The sequence below is a fragment of the Pelobates fuscus genome, chromosome 1 (genome assembly GCF_036172605.1).
Source record: "Pelobates fuscus isolate aPelFus1 chromosome 1, aPelFus1.pri, whole genome shotgun sequence".
NCBI lineage: Eukaryota > Metazoa > Chordata > Amphibia > Anura > Pelobatidae > Pelobates > Pelobates fuscus.
The window spans coordinates 441,960,684-441,983,368 of NC_086317.1; the positions used below are offsets into that span (position 1 = coordinate 441,960,684).

At 48.0% G+C, this 22,685-nt stretch overlaps 1 protein-coding gene across 1 annotated transcript in view; it reads left to right on the forward strand.

Annotated features, from left to right (window-relative positions):
- Positions 1-499: 499 nt before the first annotated feature.
- CRYL1 (crystallin lambda 1) overlaps positions 500-22,685 on the forward strand; it is a 190,281-nt gene continuing 168,095 nt past the window's right edge. Inside the window, exon 1 of the mRNA XM_063444903.1 lies at positions 500-633. Coding sequence (XP_063300973.1) covers positions 593-633 — 41 coding nt within the window. The 5' untranslated portion in view covers positions 500-592. The remainder of the gene's footprint in view (positions 634-22,685) is intronic.

Below are 22,685 nucleotides of genomic sequence, written 5' to 3' on the forward strand. Positions count from 1 at the left end.
GGTATTTGGGGTAGGAAGCCAATAATGAAGGAATCCGTAACCGGAGGTGCCTAACTCTCCAATTTTTTTTATATTTGATAGCTGTTTTTATAAAGGGATATTGTGACACTTTGCTTTGCACGTATCGCAAATGCTTTAAAAAAACCTAACAAATTAAACATTAAAATATTTTGTAAATACACAATGACAATGTCGTATGGTTGCATAGTTACATAATCATTTAGGGTGAAAAAAAGACTCAAGTCCATCAAGTTCAACCTTTTACACGTCCCTGCTACTGCCCCATTTGTTTATAAAATGGTTACATTATAGCCCTGGGGAACTCAATTAAGAAGCAGTGAAGTGGAACATTGCAATGTGTATAAAATAAAGGCGTGGAGTTGGAGGAATACCACAGACCAATCCAAGGGAAGCACTTATATTTCCAGCAGAAGCTTTTCTGGGCAGCCAATCAGGAACAAGTTTACATATGAGTTCCACACGACAAAAGCTATATAGTTGAGTGAGGAAATTGTACGACTACATTAACACTTGAAGCTCAACTCCTCCTGTATTCTGCATTAATAGTGCAAACCAGTTACTCCTGCTGAAAATGACTGACCTGCAGAAAGGAAATATTATGATTTTTGGCAGGTAAATTATTGCAACTAAATTGATTTAATATTTCTGTAAACATTAATATACCACGCTTTTTTATAACTTTATTATTTTATTAAAATAAAATATTATTAATAATTACAGTACTAATTTTACATCTAATTACATATACATATCTAGATACATGCATTTAGCTAATTGCTTGCTTTAATTTTTATGTATACTAATAATCACACATGCAGGATAGAATTTAAGAAAAAAAAAATGCATTGTCCCAAAAGTGTCCCCCTCCCCCTCCAAAAAACAGGAAGCAGATTCAGGCTAACTTTCCAAATCACGGGGCACACACACTGCCTGCACTGTCATGTTATACATATTCCCAAGTCGCTTCTAGAATTAAAAGGAAATCCGTCTTGGTGAAAATTTCTTAGTCAGCATTTTTAAATATTGTGTTTGCTGATGTGATTACCCAGCATTCCCTCTGAGGTGAGCAGTCTGATTATAACGCTTGGTAGGAATGGAGATTTCAACAACTCACCTGCTGCAGTATAGATCCTAAACGGTTACGGTCTCGACCAAAGTGGGACTGTTGGGAAATGTGCTTTAATGGGGCACACATTTATTTTCATCCAGCTCTGTTCATGAAAACATGAAATAGAAAAGAGAAACACATCGAGTGTACAGCGCTGCAGAATATGTTGGCGCCTTAAAAAAAATCACACTAATGCATCACTTGCAAAAATCACATTCATGTAGCACTAAGCTCTTTAAAATTGTGGGCGAGCATAGCGCAGGTATGTAGGTATTAGAGAACCTCACCTCCCGTGATGCCCAGACAGTCAATGAGAATTGTCTAAGTACAATGGGAGTTGCAGTCCATTAGTTGGAAGATAGCTTTAACTTGAAACGCATAATTAACACTGGACCTCCAATTGCAATTGAACTTTAATCCCCAGAATGTTCTAACTTGCCTGTAACCATTCTGAATACCAGGCTACGGTATTGTTTACACGTCTGGTATTTTACCGTTAAATGCTATAGTCTGGTGTATTTTGAGATGACCCAGGTGTACATATACAATACAGGCCAGTCACTCCCGGGGCTACAAATCCACAGAGTATTTAAAGTGCTTTTCCAATGGGCTGAATCTGTGTGGCGAGAGTGTGTTTGCTCTGCACTTTAAACATAGGACTGAGACAGGATCCTACATTTTTACTGTATTGCCCAAAGAAGGCAAATATGCTTCAATGGGGCATGGATTTATTCTCTTCCAGCTCCATTCATGAAAACATGGAGGAAGATATGACGTAGCGTATTAGAATCCATTCTCATGGCTTCTGTGAGCCTTAAAATGCTTTATTTTATTAAACTACTGGACGTGCAGAGCTACATATCTCACAAACCCATGATGGGTTCCCAATGGGAGGACCAGGATTGGCTGGGTGATCTAATTTTTTGGCATATTTTTAATGCAGTATTTAGTGCGTGTGGGTTTGTGTGTAGCAGGATTGAGGCATTAAATACTGTAGCTACTGGGCCACAGTCACACATATTTTTGCAAGTATCTTCTGTGGGGGTCTGCCCATCACAGGTAGGTGAAATCTTGCCTTGGTGCTCTGTCCTTGCAGAGGCAGTTAAAGTGGACCTGTCATCTGCAGATTGTATGTATAACAAATTCACCTTTAGGTAGGTATAGTTATTGTCTCTAGTTTGTGATGGTAAAAAAAACCCAGCACATTGAAAGATATACGTAGCTGAAGGTAGCTTATGCCACACACTGATTGCCAACTTGTCAGGACAAAGTAGCTACACACTCTTAGAAATATGGAATGCTGGTCATATTATTGGTGGGAGGTGTAGATGTGCGTAGGCATGCAGATGTGCCAGTGTACAGCCTCAAAAAGCTCAAAAAACTAAAATAATTCTCGCCATGCATTGGAAAAGGGTTCAAGCCCCCGAGAGAACTAGTTTGACTCAACAACTATTGTTGAACCTAGACTATGAAACCAAGACTAACATGCCCATACACCCGGCAAAACACATGGTGGAGGCCAGAAATGAATGGGAAACATACCTCGGATGAGGGACGGGTGACGGAGAGAAGAAGGACTAGACATATGAACAATGGGGAGACTAGTACACAGTAAAGGACCAGGCACTTACCTGCTCACCAACACAAGGAATAAATACACGTAGGGATAGACCGCGAGATGACGACCTGGCAATAAACTGACCAATAAGCATATCCAGGGGAAAGACGGAGTAAACACCCACACTGTATATAGTTACTATAGGTTAAAGACCTTGATTCTATGTCCCCACCTTTTTTTACGTTATTATTTACGTTATTATTCTAATATAATCTTATTTTATAACCCACATGGCACTATCAACCCGATTCAAGCTAGTGCTACAGCAATACACATTATCCACCCACAATGAACAACGCAAACAGCATACAGGGCCTACACCCAAAGATGTGACATTGCTAGCGAGAGAACAGATTACAGATAACAGACACTACACTACAAACTGAGCGACAAATCCTGTAATGACTGTTGCATACCTATACGTGCTGTATCCACTGTTGATTAGGATTTATTATCTGTATCCCCGATTTGACGTTTGGAACCATGACAAAATAAAAATTGTCAAATTGAAAAAACAAAAATAAAATAATTCTTAACTATAAAACGCATTTTTTTAAAAGCAATTTTGTTAATCTGCCTAACTCAAATCCTCATACAGTTGTAATCAAAATTATTCAACCCCCATTGAAAATCAGATTTATTGACAAAATGTACAGAGTTCAAGTAATTGAAATAGCTCAACACAACAAATGCTTCAAGTGGTTTCCCAAAATTCAACTGAAAATGCAACTTATAATGACTTCTCCAGTTTCAAAATTATTCAACCTCTTGAATCCCTCACAACAACCCAAATATGCAAAACAGGTGTTGTCTCAGGCACACCTGATGCAACTAATCAAGGGCTTCATTAGATGCACCAGGTGCTTGAGCTGGTACCCTTCAAATACCTGAATTGTCAAGGGGTTTGTTGAGTGTCACATTTGACTGCATGTTAGAACTATGGCTAAGTCAAAAGAATGGTCAACAAAGTTAAGAGAAGAGATCATTGCCCTTCATGAACAAGGAACAGGACACAAAAAGATAGCGAAGGCACTGAATGTTTCTAGAGACACCATTGGAAGCATAGTTTACAAGTTCAAAGTTGAAGAAACAGTGGTTACACTACCTGGACAAGGCAGAAAAAGGAAGCTATCAATGGCTGCAACCAGATGTCTGAGAAGGCAGGTTGTGAAAACACCTGCAGCAAGACTAGGGGGCAACAAGCACTGTGGTTTCAGTGAACACAGTAAGGTGCGTACTAAACGCAGAATGTTTTCATGCTGGAACTCCAAAATGTACACCACTACTGACCAAACAGCACAAAATCAGTTTAAATATGCTCAAAATCATACAAATAAGCCACAAAAGGTTTGGGATTCTGTTCTGTGGAACGCTGAAACAAAACTGGAACTTTTCGGACTGATGGATCAGCGGTATGTTCGGAGGAAGAAGAATGAAGCACACGCTGAAAAGAACACTTAGCCTACAGTTAAGCATGATGGTGGCTAGGTGATGCTCTGGGGCTGCTTTGCACCATTTGGCACTGGAAACCTGCAGTGTGTGGAAGGCAAGATGGAAGAAATGTCATGCTGTCTGTGAGGAAGCTGAAATACTTTGGCGTCCAACAAAACATTGGTCCCAGGCAAAACCCAAAATCTACCAAGACTTGGTTACAGAGGAAGTCCTGTAAAATTCTACAGTGGCCATCACAGTCACCTGACTTGAACCCCATAGAACATCTCTGGTGGGATTTGAAGAAGGTGGTTCAAGCACGCAAACCCAAGAACATTACTGAACTGGAGGCCATTGCTCATGAGCAATGGGCAAAGATTCCTCAGGAACTCTGCAAGAAGCTGGTGTCTGGATATGCATCTCACTTGCAGCAGGTCATAATGGCAAAAGACTGCTCTACTAAGTACTAAAGATGCTTGCCATAATGGGTTTGAATACTTTTTTTTTTTTTAAATTCTTTATTTGTAGAATTTTGGTATTCAAGGGTAGGGGTACAGAATGAAAAAAGGGGGGGGGGGAGGTTGGAGGGTCCATGCATTGTAACAGCAAGTATTGGATCAGCATACATAAATTACATAGTCTTAGTTTCGTTGTTGGTTCAGCTTCTTTCCGAGTTGTTTTGGCCGTGTAGGGCCCCTTCCATCGTCATGTCAGGATGGTCCTCGGGGTAAGTAGTGGTAGTCTCGTGGGGGGTACCACGTCAGTGTAGGTGTGATGAGTTGCGTCGTGAGTGCTCCTGCGATTACAGGAGGGGTGTGACTGGTGGGTACGTCTGTCAGGGATGGGTGGGTGGGGTGTCCTCGTCTGGACTGTGGAGGGAGGGTCGTCGGTCAGGTGGGGTCAGGTTGTCGGTGGTGAGTGAGTGTTCTTTTGCAGGGTCCCACGGCCCCCCCGGGGAGGGGGTGGGGAGGGTAGGTGGGGGGTGGGTGCACTTTGATGTGTGTCTCAGGTAGTGCTGGTGGGCTTGAGCTCAGGTTAAGTGAGAATCGTGGTTCATGTTCTGCTGGTAGTGATTTGTGGTTTGTGTTGTCTTACCAGGGTAAAGATGTGTCGGCCATGAGCCAAGGGTCCCATGTTTTGTGGAACTGTTTGGTGTTTTCGTGGATTTGGGCAGTGAGCCTGTCCATGTCTATGTGATCTTGGATTTTCCGAAGTATTGTTTGTTGGTTGGGTGTTGTGGTTGTGGACCACACTTCGCCAATTGCTCTACGTGTGGCTAGGGCCACTCTCGCTATCAATTTATTTTCGGGTCTCGTGAATGTGTCCATTGGTTTGGATAGGAGCATGGTCCATGGGTCTAGGGGGCATGGGTTATTCAGGACTCTGGTGAGGATTGCTCCTACGGAGTGCCAGAGGGGTTGGAGTTTTGGGCACGTCCACCAACAATGGAGGAAAGTGCCTGTTTCTCCACATTACTTCCAACATTGGTTTGTGGGTAGTCTGTGCATGCAGGCTAGCGTCTGGGGGGTGAGGTACCAGCGGAACAGCATTTTATAGGCCTGTTCTTTGAATGTTACACATATCGTTAGTGATGCTGTGGCTTCCCATATTTCGGCCCAATCTCCTGTGTCTGCTGGTGCGCCTAGGTCTGTCTCCCAGGCCCTGATGTATGGGAGGGTGATGTGGGTTGTGTGGGTTGCTATTGAGAGGAATATGTCAGAAATTTGTCCCTTTCTGGTCGGGGCTGTGGTGCAGTCTCGTTCGAACTTGGTGGGCTGGGATTTGCCTGCTTGTTGGATGCAGGGTGTTGCTGCCAGGCTGCGGAGTTGAATGAAGCGAAAGTAGTCGAACGTTGTGAGTGTGGTGGCTTCGGGTATGTTCTCGTAGGTAATGGGCTGGTTGTTCGTGTATAGGTGGCTTAGTCTGGCAATTCCTCTCCTCTCGAATTGGGCGAAATGTTGAGCTGTGATTCCCGGGGGGAAGAGTTTGTTCCGGAGAATCGGTGTCATTGGGGAGAGTTCCGAGGAGAGATCGTATTTCAGGTGTATTTTGTCCCAGAGGTCGAGTGAGTGTGTTATGGTGGGTGCGGTTGGGGGGGGCAGTGGTCGGTGTTGTCTGGGGGTCCACATGTATTGGGAGGGGTGGTCATGTCCAAAGATCGAGTGTTCGATGTCCACCCACCTTTTTTCCATGGGCGGGAGATGCCACATTTGGATTTGGGATAAGTGGGCAGCGTATAGGTAATGCATGAAGTTGGGTAATCCAAGGCCGCCTGATCGCTTAGGGACATATAGTGTTTCACGCCGTACTCTGGGCCTGCGGTGGTTCCATATGAAGTTGTTGACCGCTTTCTGTAAGGATTTTATGTCTGCTGTTCGGACTGCTATGGGTAGTGTCTGGAAGATATACAGTAATCGTGGTAGGAGGTTCATTTTGATTGAGGCTACTCGGCCTAGCCACGAGATCCCTAGTGGGGCCCATGTCTGCAGGTCTGCGTGTGCCCGTTCAAGTATGGGTGTGTAGTTTGTTTGATATATGGTGGAGATGTCGGCGGTGAGCTTTATGCCTAGGTAGTCGATGGCCGTTGGGCGAATGCATAATGGGAATTGGTCCTTGATGTTGGCTAGTTCGTGTGGGGATATGTGTATCGGCATTAGATCGGATTTTGTGATGTTCAATTTGTAGCCGGATATGTGAGAGTAGGAGTGGATCAGTTTCATTAGGTGGCTGATGGAGGTGATTGGGTTTGTGAGGGTAAGGAGGATATCGTCCGCATAGGCGGATGCCTTGTAGGTCTGGTCTCTGATGGTGATTCCTTTTATGTCTGGGTCAGATCGTATTGCTTCAAGTAAGGGTTCTAGTGATAGGGCAAATAGTATAGGTGATAGCGGGCATCCCTGTCTCGTCCCGTTGGAGATGGTGAATGTGGGGGGGGGGGCAATGCTAGGGAGGAGGAGGGAGCCCTGTGAGTATGCGTAGGCTGCTTCTAGGAATGAGATGAATTGTGTGGGGAATCCAAAGTGGGTTAGGGTCTGGTAGAGGAAGGGCCATAGGAGGCGGTCGAATGCCTTCTCGGCGTCTAGGGAAATTATTGCCGTGGGGGTGTGTTTGTGAGTGGTGTACCATATGAGGTCTATGGCCCTTCTGGTGTTGTCTGCCGCTTGTCTGTGGGGGATGAAGCCCACTTGGTCGGGATGGATTAGGGCTTGTAGTAGGGGGTTTATGCGGTTGGTCATGACTTTTGTAAGGATTTTAAGGTCTACGTTTAGGAGGGATATAGGTCGGTAATGTCCTGGTTCGTCTAGTATCTTGCCTGGTTTTGGGAGGAGGCAAATGTTTGCTGCTACCATGTCTGTCGGCAGCTTCTCGCCGCATAGCATGGCATTGAATACCGGGCAAAGGTGTTTGAGTAGGAGGTGGCTAAAGGTTTTGTAGTATATTGCCCCGAATCCGTCAGGGCCTGGGCTTTTATTGGGCTGAAATGCGCGGAGGGCCAAAGTCATCTCTTCCTCTGTTACGTCGTCTGTTAGTGTCTGGCTAATCTCTGTGGTTAGTTTTGGGAGCTTAAGTGCGTTCAGGAATGTCTGTGTGAGAGTTGAGACGTCCTGCGTGGAGTCTCCTTGTGGTGCCGTGTGGTTGTAGAGTTGTTGGTAGTAAGTTTGGAATATGGAGCCTATCTGGTCAGGTTGGGTGCACATGTTTCGGTCTGGGTCGCGTATGCTTGTGATTTTGTTAGCCTCAATGCGGCGTTTTAGGCGCCTTGCCAGCATGGTGTCGGCTTTATTGCTTTTTTCATAGTATTTTTGTTTGAGCCATTGGAGGGCTTTTGCGGTGTCCTCCATGGTGAGGCGTTTTAGTAGGGTTCGGGCTTCGGTCAATTGATCTAGGGTGTTGCGGTCTCTGGTCCCTTTGTGTATGGCTTCGAGGCGGTGTATCTCCGCTATTGCGTCTGTGATCTGTTGTGTTCTATGTTTTTTCCGGGCCGAGGCTAAGCTTATGAGTCTGCCCCTGATGACCGCTTTGTGTGCCGTCCATAGGGTTGTGGGGGATGTTTCTACTGGGTTTGAGTTTAGTTCAAAGTAGTCTGATAGGTCTTTGGAGATGGTGTCCGTGATGGGGAGGTCATGTAATAGTATGGGGTTTAGTTTCCACGTCCATGGGCGTGTGATGTCTGCGATACATAGTGTTAGGTTGATGTCGGCGTGGTCTGACCATGATATCGTACCTATGCTCGTGGATTTTGTCTGGGATAGGACATTGGGGGTGATCAGAAAATGGTCGATCCGCGAGTATGAGTTGTGGGGGTTAGAATAGAAGGTGAATGTAGCGGAGAGCCGATCTTGCACAGCTATTCTCCACTAGAGATTCCAGTGAGGCTCAGGAACAAGGTGATGTTAAGTCCACAGGCAAGGTTTCCAGCAGGTAAAGTAATACAGCAGTATCCCCATCGCAATCCCAATAACTGGACGACACACAGTTTCAGGAGTAGTCTGACAAGCTTTATTCCACAGTTCCTTATAAAGCCCTCTCCCATGCAAGGGAGGAGGTTCTATCACTTAAGACATTATCCAATCTCTAAGTAGTAACCTCCCACAGATCTCCTCCCCTCCTCTAGCATCATAATCCCCTTATTGTGTACACAGTTTTCCCCGAGTTTTGGATGTACCCTAAATACTTGGGGTACATCCACAAATCCAACATCCCCAGATAGCTCTATTCTGGGGGACCAACATACTTAAAAATTAGCCCATTCGGATGAATGGTTCGTGAGATATGGGGTTCCAAAGATTTGACCGACCGCATGGGTAAAGTATCCGAAAACAGTTCCATGCATTTTGGCCCTGCGGTCGGTCACAAACAAGGGAATGAAAACAGGCGAATTGCCTGTGTTATAGAGCCTGGAGAGGGTTTGAATGAATTCCCTTGTTTATGGGGCTCTTTCTACCGAACGGCGGGTCATTCGGTAGTTTCCATACGAATTTCTGGAAGTATGGAGGTCTCAGCGGTGTTTGCCTAGTCAAGTGTCCGATTTTAGTTCCAGACACTTGACGGCAAAACACCGCTGTTCGGTAGTTTAAGATGGCCGCCGCCACGTGTTTGTTTCCCGAATGGCGGCCACCCAGAGGACAAAGACCACACTGCACTGATTGCCAATTACCTGTTTGCAACATTGTTGCAAACGGTAATTGGAGGCACACTCATTCCTGGGTGGTCTGGTTGTTCGGTAGTTTCATTCCCTTGTTTTATTTGAATGATTCTACCGAACAACTAGAGGAATACAATTCTTTACATACATTTAACTGTCATTATACCCGGATACCATGCTTTCTATACATGTACATACACATTAAACCAGCCATATGACCAAATACACTTATTCTCATACATGTCGTGGGACAGCCCGGTACCAATCCGCTACACTGCTCCCCCTTGCCCACAAGCCGGCATACACAGTCTGATCCAACACGGATCGGCTTGGGGATGTCCGGGGGCTCACGGATCATTTCTCTAAGTCAGTTTGTCTTGACAACCCGTCAGCATTTCCATTCTGCTTACCCGGCCGGTACTGGATATTAAAGTCAAAAGGCTGTAGCGCCAAACTCCAGCGCAGCAGCCTGGCGTTGTCTCCAGCCACCCGGTTCAGCCAGACTAACGGGTTGTGATCCGTGAGCAAGGAAAAGGGCTGTCCATATGAATAGGGTTGTAGCTTCTTTAGGGCCCACACCACAGCCAGGCATTCCTTTTCGATGGCGGCGTAGCTTACTTCTCGAGGTAACAGTTTGCGACTGATGTAAGCCACTGGATGTTCCCCGCCATCGGCCCCGACTTGACTCAGTACTGCCCCCAATCCAAACATAGAAGCGTCTGTGTGAACAAGAAAACGTTTAGTTGGATTGGGAGCTGCCAAGACAGGGGCATTTATCAGTGCATTTTTCAATTGTTGGAATGCCTGCTCACACTCCGGGGTCCAGTTTACTTGGCGGGGAAGGTTCTTACGGGTCAGGTCAGTGAGGGGTTTGGCCAGGGCGCTATAATTGGGAACAAACTTCCGGTAATACCCTGCTGTCCCTAGAAACGCTAAAACCTGGGTCTTAGTCCTAGGGGTGGGCCACTGGGCTACAGCCTCTACTTTGGCGGGTTCGGGTTTTTGTTTACCGCACCCTACTCTATGTCCCAGGTATTGTACCTCAGCCATGCCGATACTACACTTGGCCGGCTTCAAGGTCAGACCTGCTTCCCTTATCCTATCTAGTACAGCTCCGATGTGAGCTAAGTGTTCCTGCCACGTATTGCTAAAAATAGCAATATCGTCCAGGTAGGCACATGTATAGTCCTGGAATCCATCTAGGAGTCGATCCACCATCCTTTGGAAGGTGGCTGGGGCGTTTTTCATCCCAAATGGCATGACCTTAAACTGGTACAAGCCAAATGGGGTGACAAAGGCCGACTTCGGGATGGCGTCTGGGGCCAGGGGGATTTGCCAATACCCTTTACACAAGTCAATAGTGGTGAGGTATTGGCCCCTGGCCATTCTGTCCAGTAACTCGTCTATCCGGGGCATCGGATAGGCGTCAGATACAGTCTTCTCGTTCAATCTCCTATAGTCCACGCAGAAGCGGGTCGTACCGTCTCGCTTTGGTACGAGGACTACAGGAGATGCCCAAGGACTGTCTGAGGGTTCAATCACCCCCAGTTGGAGCATTTCGTCGATCTCCTTACGCATGTTTGCCCGTACCGCTTCTGGAATGCGGTATGGCGTCTGGCGCATGGGTAGTTGCCCTGGGGTCTCGACCCGGTGAGTTGCCAGAGGCGTGTATCCAGGTACATTAGAGAACGTGTCGCGTTTCTCTTCCAATAGTTGCTGTACCTCGATCCGCTCCTGTGGGCTCAGCCGATCTCCCAGCGTAACCTCCCCTAAATCTCCAGACAGCTGCCCATCCCCCAGCAAATCGGGGAGGGGTAAGCTGTCAAACTCTTCCGTGTTAGGGGCACAGATGGCGGTTACCTCCTCAATACGCTCGTGGTAGGCTTCAGCATGTTCACATGGAGCATGCGTCGCCCCCCAGTCCCTGTGCAGGGGCCGATAATATAGGTGGTATCGCATCTTTGCTCCACCACCTTATATGGGCCCTGCCAGGCGGCCTGTAACTTATCATGTCGGACAGGTTTTAAAATTAGTACCTTCTGCCCGACCTGAAAGCTACGGTCCCTGGCTCCCCGATCATACCATGTACGCTGGCGGGTCTGGGCCTCCTGAAGGTTTTCCCGTACCGTCTTGGTCAACGCTTCTAGGCGGTCCCGAAAGGCCAACACATATGGTAGGATGGGAGTGCCATCTGTGCTCCGGTCTCCCTCCCAATGCTCTCTAATAAGATCCAATGGGCCTCGGACCCTCCTTCCAAACAATAATTCAAACGGGGAGAACCCTGTGGATTCCTGCGGCACCTCCCGGTATGCAAATAGGAGGTGCGGCAGGAATCGTTCCCAGTCCTTGTGGGTCTCTGCGAAGGTTCGGAGCATCTGCTTCAAGGTACCATTGAATCGTTCGCAGAGCCCGTTCGTCTGGGGGTGGTAAGGGGCGCTGATAATAGGCTTAATGCCACAGATCCTCCAGAGGTGTTGGGTGAATTCTGCGGTAAACTGGGTACCCTGATCCGAGATAATCTCCCTGGGTAATCCCATCCGGGAGAATATCCGCATGAGGGCATCCGCGACCGTCTCAGCGTGGATGTTGGTCAGAGCCACTGCCTCTGGATACCTGGTGGCATAATCTACGACCGTTAAAATATACCGTTTTCCTGACGGGCTAACTTTATTGAGGGGGCCTATCAGATCCACCGCTATTCGGCTAAAAGGTTCCTCTATTATGGGTAAGGGGTGAAGTTTAGCCTTCCTGCGATCCCCCCTTTTTCCCACTCTCTGGCAGGTATCGCAGGTCGTGCAATATCTGCGTACTTCCTGGCTAATCCCTGGCCAGAAGAAACTCTGGGTTAGTCTGTACCTGGTGCGACTAACCCCTAGATGTCCGGATAGCGGAATATCATGCGCTATCCGGAGTAATTCAGCCCGGTACCGCTGTGGTACCACTAATTGTCTCCTCGTTATCGGGTCTAACCCCGTAATCTGTTTGGTTGTTTCCCTGTATAAAAGTTGTTTATCCCAGATAAACTTCTCTCCCTCCGCCCCGGGGGAACCAGTGCCAACCTTGTCCCTATACACCTGAAGCGTGGGGTCTGTTGCGACTTCAGCTACAAATTCATTAGGTGGAGCCCAGGGGACACATTCTAGAGGGGGGGTAGGGTTGCTTACCTGGACCTACGGCAGTGTGTTGTGGTCCTGGGTGCGGGCCTGTTGTCGGGTGACTACAGGGTTGACCTCTCCTGTGGTGGGTGACTGGGGCTCAAAAGCAGAAGTGAGCCTCCCCAGATCGTTCCCCAATAAAACCTCCGCCGGTAAATGTGGCATCAACCCCACCTCTACTTCCCCTGCCCCCGCTCCCCAATGTAAATGTACCCTTGCTGTAGGTAGCCGGTACACTGCTCCCCCAGCTACCCGGACGGCAACAGTTTTGTTCAGTTTTGCCTGATCTGAAATCAGGTGGCTCTGTACCAAAGTGATGGTGGCTCCCGAATCTCGTAATCCCCGGACTGCTGTACCATTCAGATATACCGTCTGTCGATGGTGCCGTAGATTATCCACATTGGCCTGGACCGGATCTGCCTCGTGCAGTACCTCCCATTGTTCCACAGTAGTAATGGGGACTGCGGAACCATATGGGGTGGTGACTAGGTCCTGGTAGTGGTGGGCTGCGGCCGCCCTGGGTGGAGGTGGGCCTGGACGAATCCAGGTGGAACGGTCCCGTAGCTGTGGGCATTCCCTTTTATAATGTCCCCACTTCTGGCAGTGATGACAGGGGCCAGCGGTGGGTTGTCGGAACCGGGGCTGTGCAGCGGGTGGTGGAGGTGGTGGTAGCGGTCTCGGTGGAGCTGGGGTGTAGTTGTTTCCCCCGAATGTTTTAAAGGTTGCTTTTGGAGCTGCAGGTTTTTGTGACCTGCGTGCATCCAGGTAGTCATCCGCTTTCCTAGCCGCCTCGGTAAGGGAAGTAGGGTTTCTGTCCCTTACCCATTCCTGGACCTCATTGGTTACTCCCTCATAGAACTGCTCCATCAGCAACATTTGTATTACATCCTCCATAGAACGTGCCTTGCTAGCTTGCACCCACCCGAGCGCTGCCCCCTGTAATCGGCATGCCCACTCTGCGTGCGAGTCCTTCTCTGTTTTCTTTAGATCCCGGAACCTCCGCCGGTATGCCTCGGGTGTTATAGCATACCTGGCGAGTATAATTTCTTTCACTTTACTGTAATTCCTTATTTCGTCATTAGGTACAGTCCGATATGCCTCTGCTGCCCTCCCGGTTAACCTTCCGGCCAAAATAGGTACCCAGTCCTCTGCGTTAATTTTATGCAGTGCACACAGTCTTTCAAAGTCTTGCAGGAAAGCGTCTATATCTTCCTCTGCCTCCACATATGTTTTAAAAGCCTGGTATGGTATTTTAGGCTTACCTTCCTGTGGCACATTAATTGCAGAGCTTTGTTCTGGTGCCTGTGTCCTTAGGATGAATTCTTGTACCTCGGCCATTGTCCTGGTAACAATTTCTGTTGGGGGGTTTTCCCCATAAAAGGATAGCCTGAACTGAACCTGCCTCTGGAATTCCGATCCTTGTGGTGTTCCTCCCGGCTCCCTCTGTGCCGGAACTGAATCGCCCTCCATTCTGTACTCTGCCATGAGTTCTGTAACAAGTACTGCTTTCTTCTTATTGCTGGCTTGTATACCCCTTGCCTCTAGGAGGTCCTTTAGCGTGGAGCGTTTTAGCGCAGAAAAATCAATCTCCATCCGTACTCCATTTACGCTTGTTCCTCTGTGAGTTTGGATCCCAGCGCTGCCAACCAATGTAGCGGAGAGCCGATCTTGCACAGCTATTCTCCACTAGAGATTCCAGTGAGGCTCAGGAACAAGGTGATGTTAAGTCCACAGGCAAGGTTTCCAGCAGGTAAAGTAATACAGCAGTATCCCCATCGCAATCCCAATAACTGGACGACACACAGTTTCAGGAGTAGTCTGACAAGCTTTATTCCACAGTTCCTTATAAAGCCCTCTCCCATGCAAGGGAGGAGGTTCTATCACTTAAGACATTATCCAATCTCTAAGTAGTAACCTCCCACAGATCTCCTCCCCTCCTCTAGCATCATAATCCCCTTATTGTGTACACAGTTTTCCCCGAGTTTTGGATGTACCCTAAATACTTGGGGTACATCCACAAATCCAACATCCCCAGATAGCTCTATTCTGGGGGACCAACATACTTAAAAATTAGCCCATTCGGATGAATGGTTCGTGAGATATGGGGTTCCAAAGATTTGACCGACCGCATGGGTAAAGTATCCGAAAACAGTTCCATGCATTTTGGCCCTGCGGTCGGTCACAAACAAGGGAATGAAAACAGGCGAATTGCCTGTGTTATAGAGCCTGGAGAGGGTTTGAATGAATTCCCTTGTTTATGGGGCTCTTTCTACCGAACGGCGGGTCATTCGGTAGTTTCCATACGAATTTCTGGAAGTATGGAGGTCTCAGCGGTGTTTGCCTAGTCAAGTGTCCGATTTTAGTTCCAGACACTCGACGGCAAAACACCGCTGTTCGGTAGTTTAAGATGGCCGCCGCCACGTGTTTGTTTCCCGAATGGCGGCCACCCAGAGGACAAAGACCACACTGCACTGATTGCCAATTACCTGTTTGCAACATTGTTGCAAACGGTAATTGGAGGCACACTCATTCCTGGGTGGTCTGGTTGTTCGGTAGTTTCATTCCCTTGTTTTATTTGAATGATTCTACCGAACAACTAGAGGAATACAATTCTTTACATACATTTAACTGTCATTATACCCGGATACCATGCTTTCTATACATGTACATACACATTAAACCAGCCATATGACCAAATACACTTATTCTCATACATGTCGTGGGACAGCCCGGTACCAATCCGCTACAGTGAAGTCTTTGGTGGAGGGGTGTTGGGCGCGCCAGATGTCTATGAGGTTTCGAGAGGAGAGGAACTGCTGGAACAGTGTGTCATTTCTGGTAAGTCGGTGTGGAGGTTGTGCGCGGTGTGTCCTGTCCAGGTGTGGGGAGTGTACTGCGTTGCAGTCCCCGCCGATGATGAGGCGGGTGTTGGATAGTGTGGCTATGTGTGCGGAGAATTTATTCCAGAAGTCCGGGTCTGGTTGGGTAGGCGCGTATATGGAGCAAAAGGAGTAATGATTGGTGCCTATTCTCCCTGTGATTGTGAGGACTTGGCCTGAGGGGTCAGGGTTTGCGGTTATGTCTGTCAGGGGGCATGTGCCTCTTAAAATAATGGCTACCCCTTTGGTTTTGGGCGTTGGAGAGTTGGCTAGGAAGCTAGTCTTGTATGTCCGGTTCGTGAGGGGGAAGTGTTTGTGTGTGGTGAAATGGGTCTCCTGGACTAGGAGAATGTCTGCTTGTTGTCTCTGGGCCCATCTTAGTAGTGCGTGTCGTTTTTTAGGTGAGTTGAGGCCCTTTGCGTTGATGGAAGTGCATTTGAGGTGGGTTGGCATGTTGCGTGGCTGTCTGTGCGAGGTGTCCCTTTGGGGGTGGGTGATTGGGTTGGTGTTGAAGTGGGGTAGGGGGGTTTTGGGGGTTTCGGAGGGGCGTGGGGCCCTGCAACCCGGACCAGCCGGGTTCGTGTGTGTGTGTGTGTGTTGCTGCTGGACTTACAGTTTAGGCCAGTAGGCGGTGGGGAGTGTCGTCCAACGTTCCGTAGGAGGTACAGTCGGGTTATTCTCGGTGGTGGTGTGGTGGAGTTAGTAGGTGTGTCGTCCGCAGTGGAGGTCTCCATGGGGCCTCTCTGGGCACCCCTGCCCGTCTGATCTGTCGTTTGTCCATCTGGGTTTTCCCCCTCCTCCCCCTTTGTGGGAACAAAACATTTCGAACGTTAAAGGTGGCATACATGGATTGGTAGGTTAAAACATATTGTAAACTGGAGCATATATATGAGCATAAGAAGAAAAGAACATATTAAGATTTTATGCAATAAGTTTGACAATTCCAGACATTCCCCGCTCTCCCTCCCTCCGCCCGACCGGATCCCTCAGCAAGGTTCCCCTGTGTTGTCGTTGTTGTCGTCTACTAAGGTGTCGGTGCTATGGGCCCTTGGGGTGGGCGTCCTGTCCGTGGTTCTCGGGCTGTCAATAGGGGGTGTTAGATTCTTAGAGTCTGCCTCAGGTCCCCCTATCTCGTCTGTTAGGTTCGGTCTCTCGTGAGAGGACCTGCGGATTGCTGATTGGTGGTGATGTGGGCCTATGGGGGTATCTAATAGGGGGAATGAAGAGCTGGTATCTGTGCTCGGGGGGTCCTTGGGTCGTGGCATTTGTGGCGTCCTTAGGGTCTCTGCATCCTTGTCATGGGGGCATTTCTGGTTTGGGAGGGCCCTTCCTGGATTTGGGGCCTCCCCAGTGGTGAATGTGAGGCTGTGGCTTCGGTCTATGTCTGTCCAATGTGTTATCCCCCTTTTCCCTTTCTCCCTCCCGTATGTAGATATGAGCATTTTCATGAGTGTTGGGTGGGCTAATTAAGGCAATGTCCCGGTTTTGTGGAGCTGGTGGAAAAAGTTCGTGGGCCTTGGTGGATGTGCGGCACCCGGGTTTAGATCTCCTGTCCGCTGTGGCGTGGCAGCTGGTGGTCTAGTTGCTGGTGGTCATGTCGGTGGTTAGTGTCCCATAGATGGTTTTCTGTGAAGGAGGGATGTAGGTAGTGGGGTGTTGGGGGTAAGTCCTCATGTGCCGGCGATGAGTTAGTTGCCAGTGTATTATGTGTTAGTCTGATTGTTCAGCTCATGTCCATGTCTTCGGGGTCTTTGTTCGGGGTGATGCGTTGTCTTGCCGCTTTGGGGTTAGCAAGTGGAGCTTGTTTAGGAGTGTGAGGGGTAATTGCAAATGGGGTAGTTCCTGGTTGGTCGGCTAGGCGGCCGGGTGGGAGGCGGGTGACGGAGCCCGGGATTAATGCTGGGGCTGTTCTCTTCTGGAGGGTCTGCGACCCCTCTGTTGGGATTGCCAGTTTCTTCTTGCAGTGGTTTGTTGTTCTCTTTGTTCTCGTTGTCTGTCTGGGTCCGGTTCTAAGCGAGGTAGGCCTAGTTGGGCCGCAAAGTCTTCGGCGTCCGCTGCGTCGTGGAGAGTGTAGGTCCTGTCTCCTTTGCGGACCATTAGTTTAAAGGGGTGCCCCCATGCGTACCTGATGTTGTGTCTCGTTAGAGCTTGAGTCAGGGGTCTGAGGGCCTTCCTTTTGAGTAGCGTGCTAGGGGCCAGGTCTTGGAATAATTGTACCTGGTGGCCGTCTGTCAGGGTACCTGTGGTCTCTACCTCTGAAAGAGGTAGAGACTTAGCTGTTCCTCCATCCAGACGGCCTGATGGCTCCCTTCTCCACGGTCTATCCGGTCATGCAAGGCCGGCCGCGAGGGAGTGACTGCCTTTTACAGCATCTAGGCAGGAAGTTGTCATCAGGACACTCCTCCGGAACGACCTGTCACTCAATTGCTGCAGGACCAATCAGGACGCCTCGGAGGCGTGGTTACTGCTCTGAACAGGGTATTTAACAGAGCTTCTTTCATTAGCTCATTGCCCTGTCGTGGTTCTAGCTTGTTCTAGTTACTCAGTGCTTGTGTATTCTATTATCCCTTTTGGTTTTGACCCGGCTTGTTTACCTTACTCTGCTTATCTCTGTTACCCTTGATTCGGCTTGTCTCTCGCTTACCTGTCTTCTGTTACCCTCGACCTCGGCTTGTCTTTGACCATTCTATACTGTACTACTTACGTTAGTCCGGCCATTCTAAGGTCCGGTATACGTATCTGGCTACTGTTTGTACTCTGCGTGTTGGATCCCTGTCCCGATCCTGACATTACGACAGGGCCAAGGGATCCTGCAAGTACAAACAGTCAGCTGGCTTCTCCTGATCCTAGGTTTGAAGCCATGGATCACAGAATGGATCAGATGGCGCTTGCGCTACAGGCTCTATTATCTCGTGCCAATAACCCACCAGAGGAGATACGTAATACCCCTGTTTCTCCTGTCGGTTCAGGTCTAGAGGTAGCCACAGTGGGTGCTTCTTCTCGCATTACCCCCCCAGTACGCTATGGTGGGGCTCCTGAGAAGTGTCGTGGTTTCTTAAACCAAATTAGTATCCACTTTGAATTGCAACCTCGCTCTTATCCTACAGATAGGGCAAAGGTAGGATTTATTATCACCCTACTTATTGAGAAAGCTCTGAGATGGGCCAACCCATTATGGGAGAACGATAACCCATTAGTTTATAACTATAACGCCTTTGTAGCTGCTTTTAGAAGAACATTTGACCCTCCAGGTAGAAAGGTTAATGCAGCCAGATTACTGTTGCGTCTGAAACAGGAGAACCGAACACTGGTGGATTATGCACTAGAGTTCAGGTCTCTGGCGTCAGAGGTCAAGTGGAATGAGCAGGCGTATATGGATGTATTTTTGAATGGCTTATCTGAAGTAATCCTTGATGAGGTTGCTACCAGAGAACTCCCCGAGAATTTAGAGGATTTAATTTCGTTCATCTCTCGTATAGATGAACGTTTAAGAGAGAGACAGAACACTCGAGAGAGGAACCGGAGACCTTCTTTTAGGTTAGCCCCCGCTTTTCCAAGTCCTGACTCCACGGTATCTTTGCTTCCTGAACCTATGCAGATAGGGTATACCCGCCTCTCTGAGGAGGAAAGACAGTACAGGAGAAGAGAGGGTTTGTGTATGTATTGTGGAGCTAAGGGTCATTTACTCTCGAACTGTTCTAACCGCCCGGGAAACGCTCGCACCTAAGTCTCTCTAGAGGACAGGCCTTGGGTGTTTCTATATTGTCCTCTACTCCTAATTATAAAGATCACAGGCTTCTGCTACCAGTTTCCTTAACTTGCGGGAGGGAAGTAGTAAGGGCTATGGCTTTGATAGATTCCGGTGCTGCTGAGAATTTTATCGACCAAGCCTTTGCTAGTAAAAACAATTTCCCATCCCAGCTAAGGGAGACACCCTTGGCCGTTGAGGCCATAGATGGTAGACCACTACTAGACCCTGTTATCTTTCGTGAGACCGTACCCATTGATTTAAATGTTGGTATCCTACACGTGGAGAAGTTATCTCTTCTGCTCATTTCGTCTCCTTCCGTTCCCATAGTTCTGGGGTATCCATGGTTGAAAGAACATAACCCTATTATCGATTGGGAGTTAGGGGAGATACTCTTGTGGGGCCAGGGCTGCCAGGATCGGTGTTTGTGCAAGGTTTCTCCATTAGCTAACATTAACATACAGGAGAATCCTACTCAGTCCACAGAAAGACAAATACCAGACCTTTACCTAGACTTAAGGGCAGTGTTTGACAAGAAGAATGCCGATTCTTTGCCGCCACACAGGTCATTTGACTGTAAAATTAAGCTTCTACCCGGGACTATGCCTCCGAGGGGCCATGTATATCCTTTGTCTGTTCAGGAAAACTCGGTTCTAGAGGAGTATATTCAGGAGAATTTAGAAAAGGGATTCATCAGGAGGTCTTCTTCTCCGGTCGGGGCGGGGTTCTTTTTCATTAAGAAGAAAGATGGCACGCTGAGACCTTGTATCGATTACCGAGGCTTGAATAAAATAACTGTCAGAAATGCCTATCCTATCCCACTGATTACCGAGTTATTTGATCGTCTTAAGGGCTCCAAAATCTTCACCAAGTTAGATCTCAGAGGGGCTTACAATTTGGTGAGAATCCAGCAAGGTCACGAGTGGATGACAGCATTCAATACCCGGTATGGCCATTACGAATACACTGTTATGCCATTTGGACTATGCAATGCTCCTGCAGTATTTCAGGATTTGATTAATGAGGTACTTAGGGAGTTTCAGCATGATTGTGTTATTGTTTACCTGGACGACATACTAATACACTCTAAGGAGATTGAGACTCACCATAGACAGGTCAGAAAGGTGTTACACAAACTTCTGCAACATGGTCTATACTGTAAATTGGAGAAGTGCAGTTTTGATCAGTCTCAGGTAGACTTTCTTGGGTACGTGATTTCTGGGGAAGGTTTTAAAATGGATCCTGGTAAACTCCAATCTATTTTAGACTGGCCTTTGCCCAAAGGACTCAAGGCTATCCAAAGGTTTATTGGTTTTTCCAACTACTATAGGCGCTTCATTAAGGGTTACTCCTCTATCATTGCGCCTATTACCAATATGACCAAACAAGGGGCTGATACTAAGTTCTGGTCTGAGGAAGCTCTTGGTGCTTTTAAGACTCTCAAGGAACTTTTTGCCTCAGCTCCCATTCTAGTTCATCCTGATACGACTCTGCCTTTCTTGCTCGAGGTCGATGCTTCTGAGACAGGAGTTGGGGCTGTTCTGTCTCAAAGGTTAGGGGTGGATAAACCGTTACACCCTTGTGCTTTCTTCTCTAAAAAATTTTCTGGGCCTGAGAGCAGATATGACATCAGGGAGAGGGAACTGTTAGCGGTCATTAAGGCTTTAAAGGAGTGGAGACATTTACTGGAAGGGACACTACACCCTGTTACTATTCTAACGGATCATAAGAACTTGTCTTATATTGGGGAGGCTAAGCGCTTGTCTGCCAGGCAGGCTCGCTGGGCCTTGTTCCTCACTCACTTTAATTATGTACTTACGTATAGACCTGGTTCTAAGAACTCTAAAGCCGATGCTTTGTCTCGTCAATATGAACCATCCACTATAACTGAACCACTTCTGTCCTCCATAGTTCCTAATGGGAATATCATCGCGAACACGAATCTCAGGATTCACTCTCCATTGCTTTCTGAGATCATGAAGTTTCAGCATTTGGCACCCAAACAGACCCCTGGGGATCGACACTTCGTTCCTGCCGCTCTCCAACTGGAGGTGCTACGCTGTCTCCATAACAGCAAGGTGGCTGGGCATCCTGGCATCCGCAAGACTTATGCGCTGGTCTCTAAAGATTTTTGGTGGCCTGACTTACGCAAGGATATTAAAGAATTCATTGGGGCATGTGAAGTTTGTACCAAGACCAAGCTACCCCATTCGCTTCCATGCGGATTTCTGCACCCTTTAGAGCATGGGTCGTCAACCTGGTCCCTACCGCCCACTAGTGGGCGTTTTAGGATTTCAGGTGGGCGGTAGGGATTTCCAGGTTTTGACGACCGGGCGGACGGGGGGCGGGTGCGAGCCGGCGGAACCCTGCGACTGGGTACCGCCGTGACAAATTGCGGCTCCGGCCCGCGCGGCAAACCGCCGGGGCCGCATATGGAGGGGTCCATCGGGTGGCCCATGCTGTCAGGGCCACCCGATGGATGTGGATTGTAAGGGGGCCCGGTCAGCGCTGGGCGCTTTAACAGCGCGACCGGGCCCCCTGTGATGACATCGCAGAGCTGGGAGGAAGTGACTGCACATCACTCCTCCCAGCTAACCCTGAGAGCCGCGCGGGAGGAAGACCAGGGAGTCAGAGTGGGAACTCTGACTCCCATCCACCTGAGCCACCACTGGACCCCAGGGAAAGTCACCCTCCTGAATCTAAAAGGTAGGAAACAGGAGGGTGACTTAAATATAATGTGTGTGTGTGTGTGTGTCTTTGTATGTATGTCTTGTGTGTGTGTGTGTGTGTGTGTGTGTCTGTATATATGTGTGTCTTGTGTGTGTGTATGTATGTGTGACTGTCTGTTGGTATGTGTGTCTTGTGTGTGTCTGTATGTATGTGTCTTGTGTGTATGTGTGTCTGTCTGTGTTCCTGTATGTGTCGTGTGTGTCTTGTGTATGTGTATGTGTGTGTGTGTATGTATGTATGTGTGTATGTATGTGTGTGTATGTATGTGTGTGTATGTATGTGTGTGTGTATGTGTCGTGTGTGTCTGTATGTGTCGTGTGTGTTTGTGTCTGTATGTGTGTTGTGTGTGTATGTGTGTGTGTATGTGTGTGTGTGTGTGTGTGTGTATGTATGTGTCGTGTGTGTGTGTGTATGTATGTGTCGTGTGTGTATGTATGTACGTGTGTGTGTGTGTATGTATGTGTCGTGTGTGTGTGTGTATGTAAGTGTCGTGTGTGTATGTATGTACGTGTGTGTGTGTCGTGTGTGTCTGTATGTGTCGTGTGTGTGTATGTATGTATGTATGTGTGTGTGTCTGTATGTGTCGTGTGTGTGTGTATGCATGTGTCGTGTGTGTGTGTATCTATGTGTCTGTATTTGTGTATCTATGTGTCTGTATTTGTGTCTGTATGTGTGTTGTGTGTGTGTGTGTATGTGTTGTGTGTGTGTATGTATGTGTCGTGTGTGTGTATGTATGTGTCGTGTGTGTGTATGTATGTGTTGTGTGTGTGTATGTATGTGTCGTGTGTGTGTGTATGTGTCGTGTGTGTGTATGTGTCGTGTGTGTGTGTATGTGTGTGTGTATTTGTC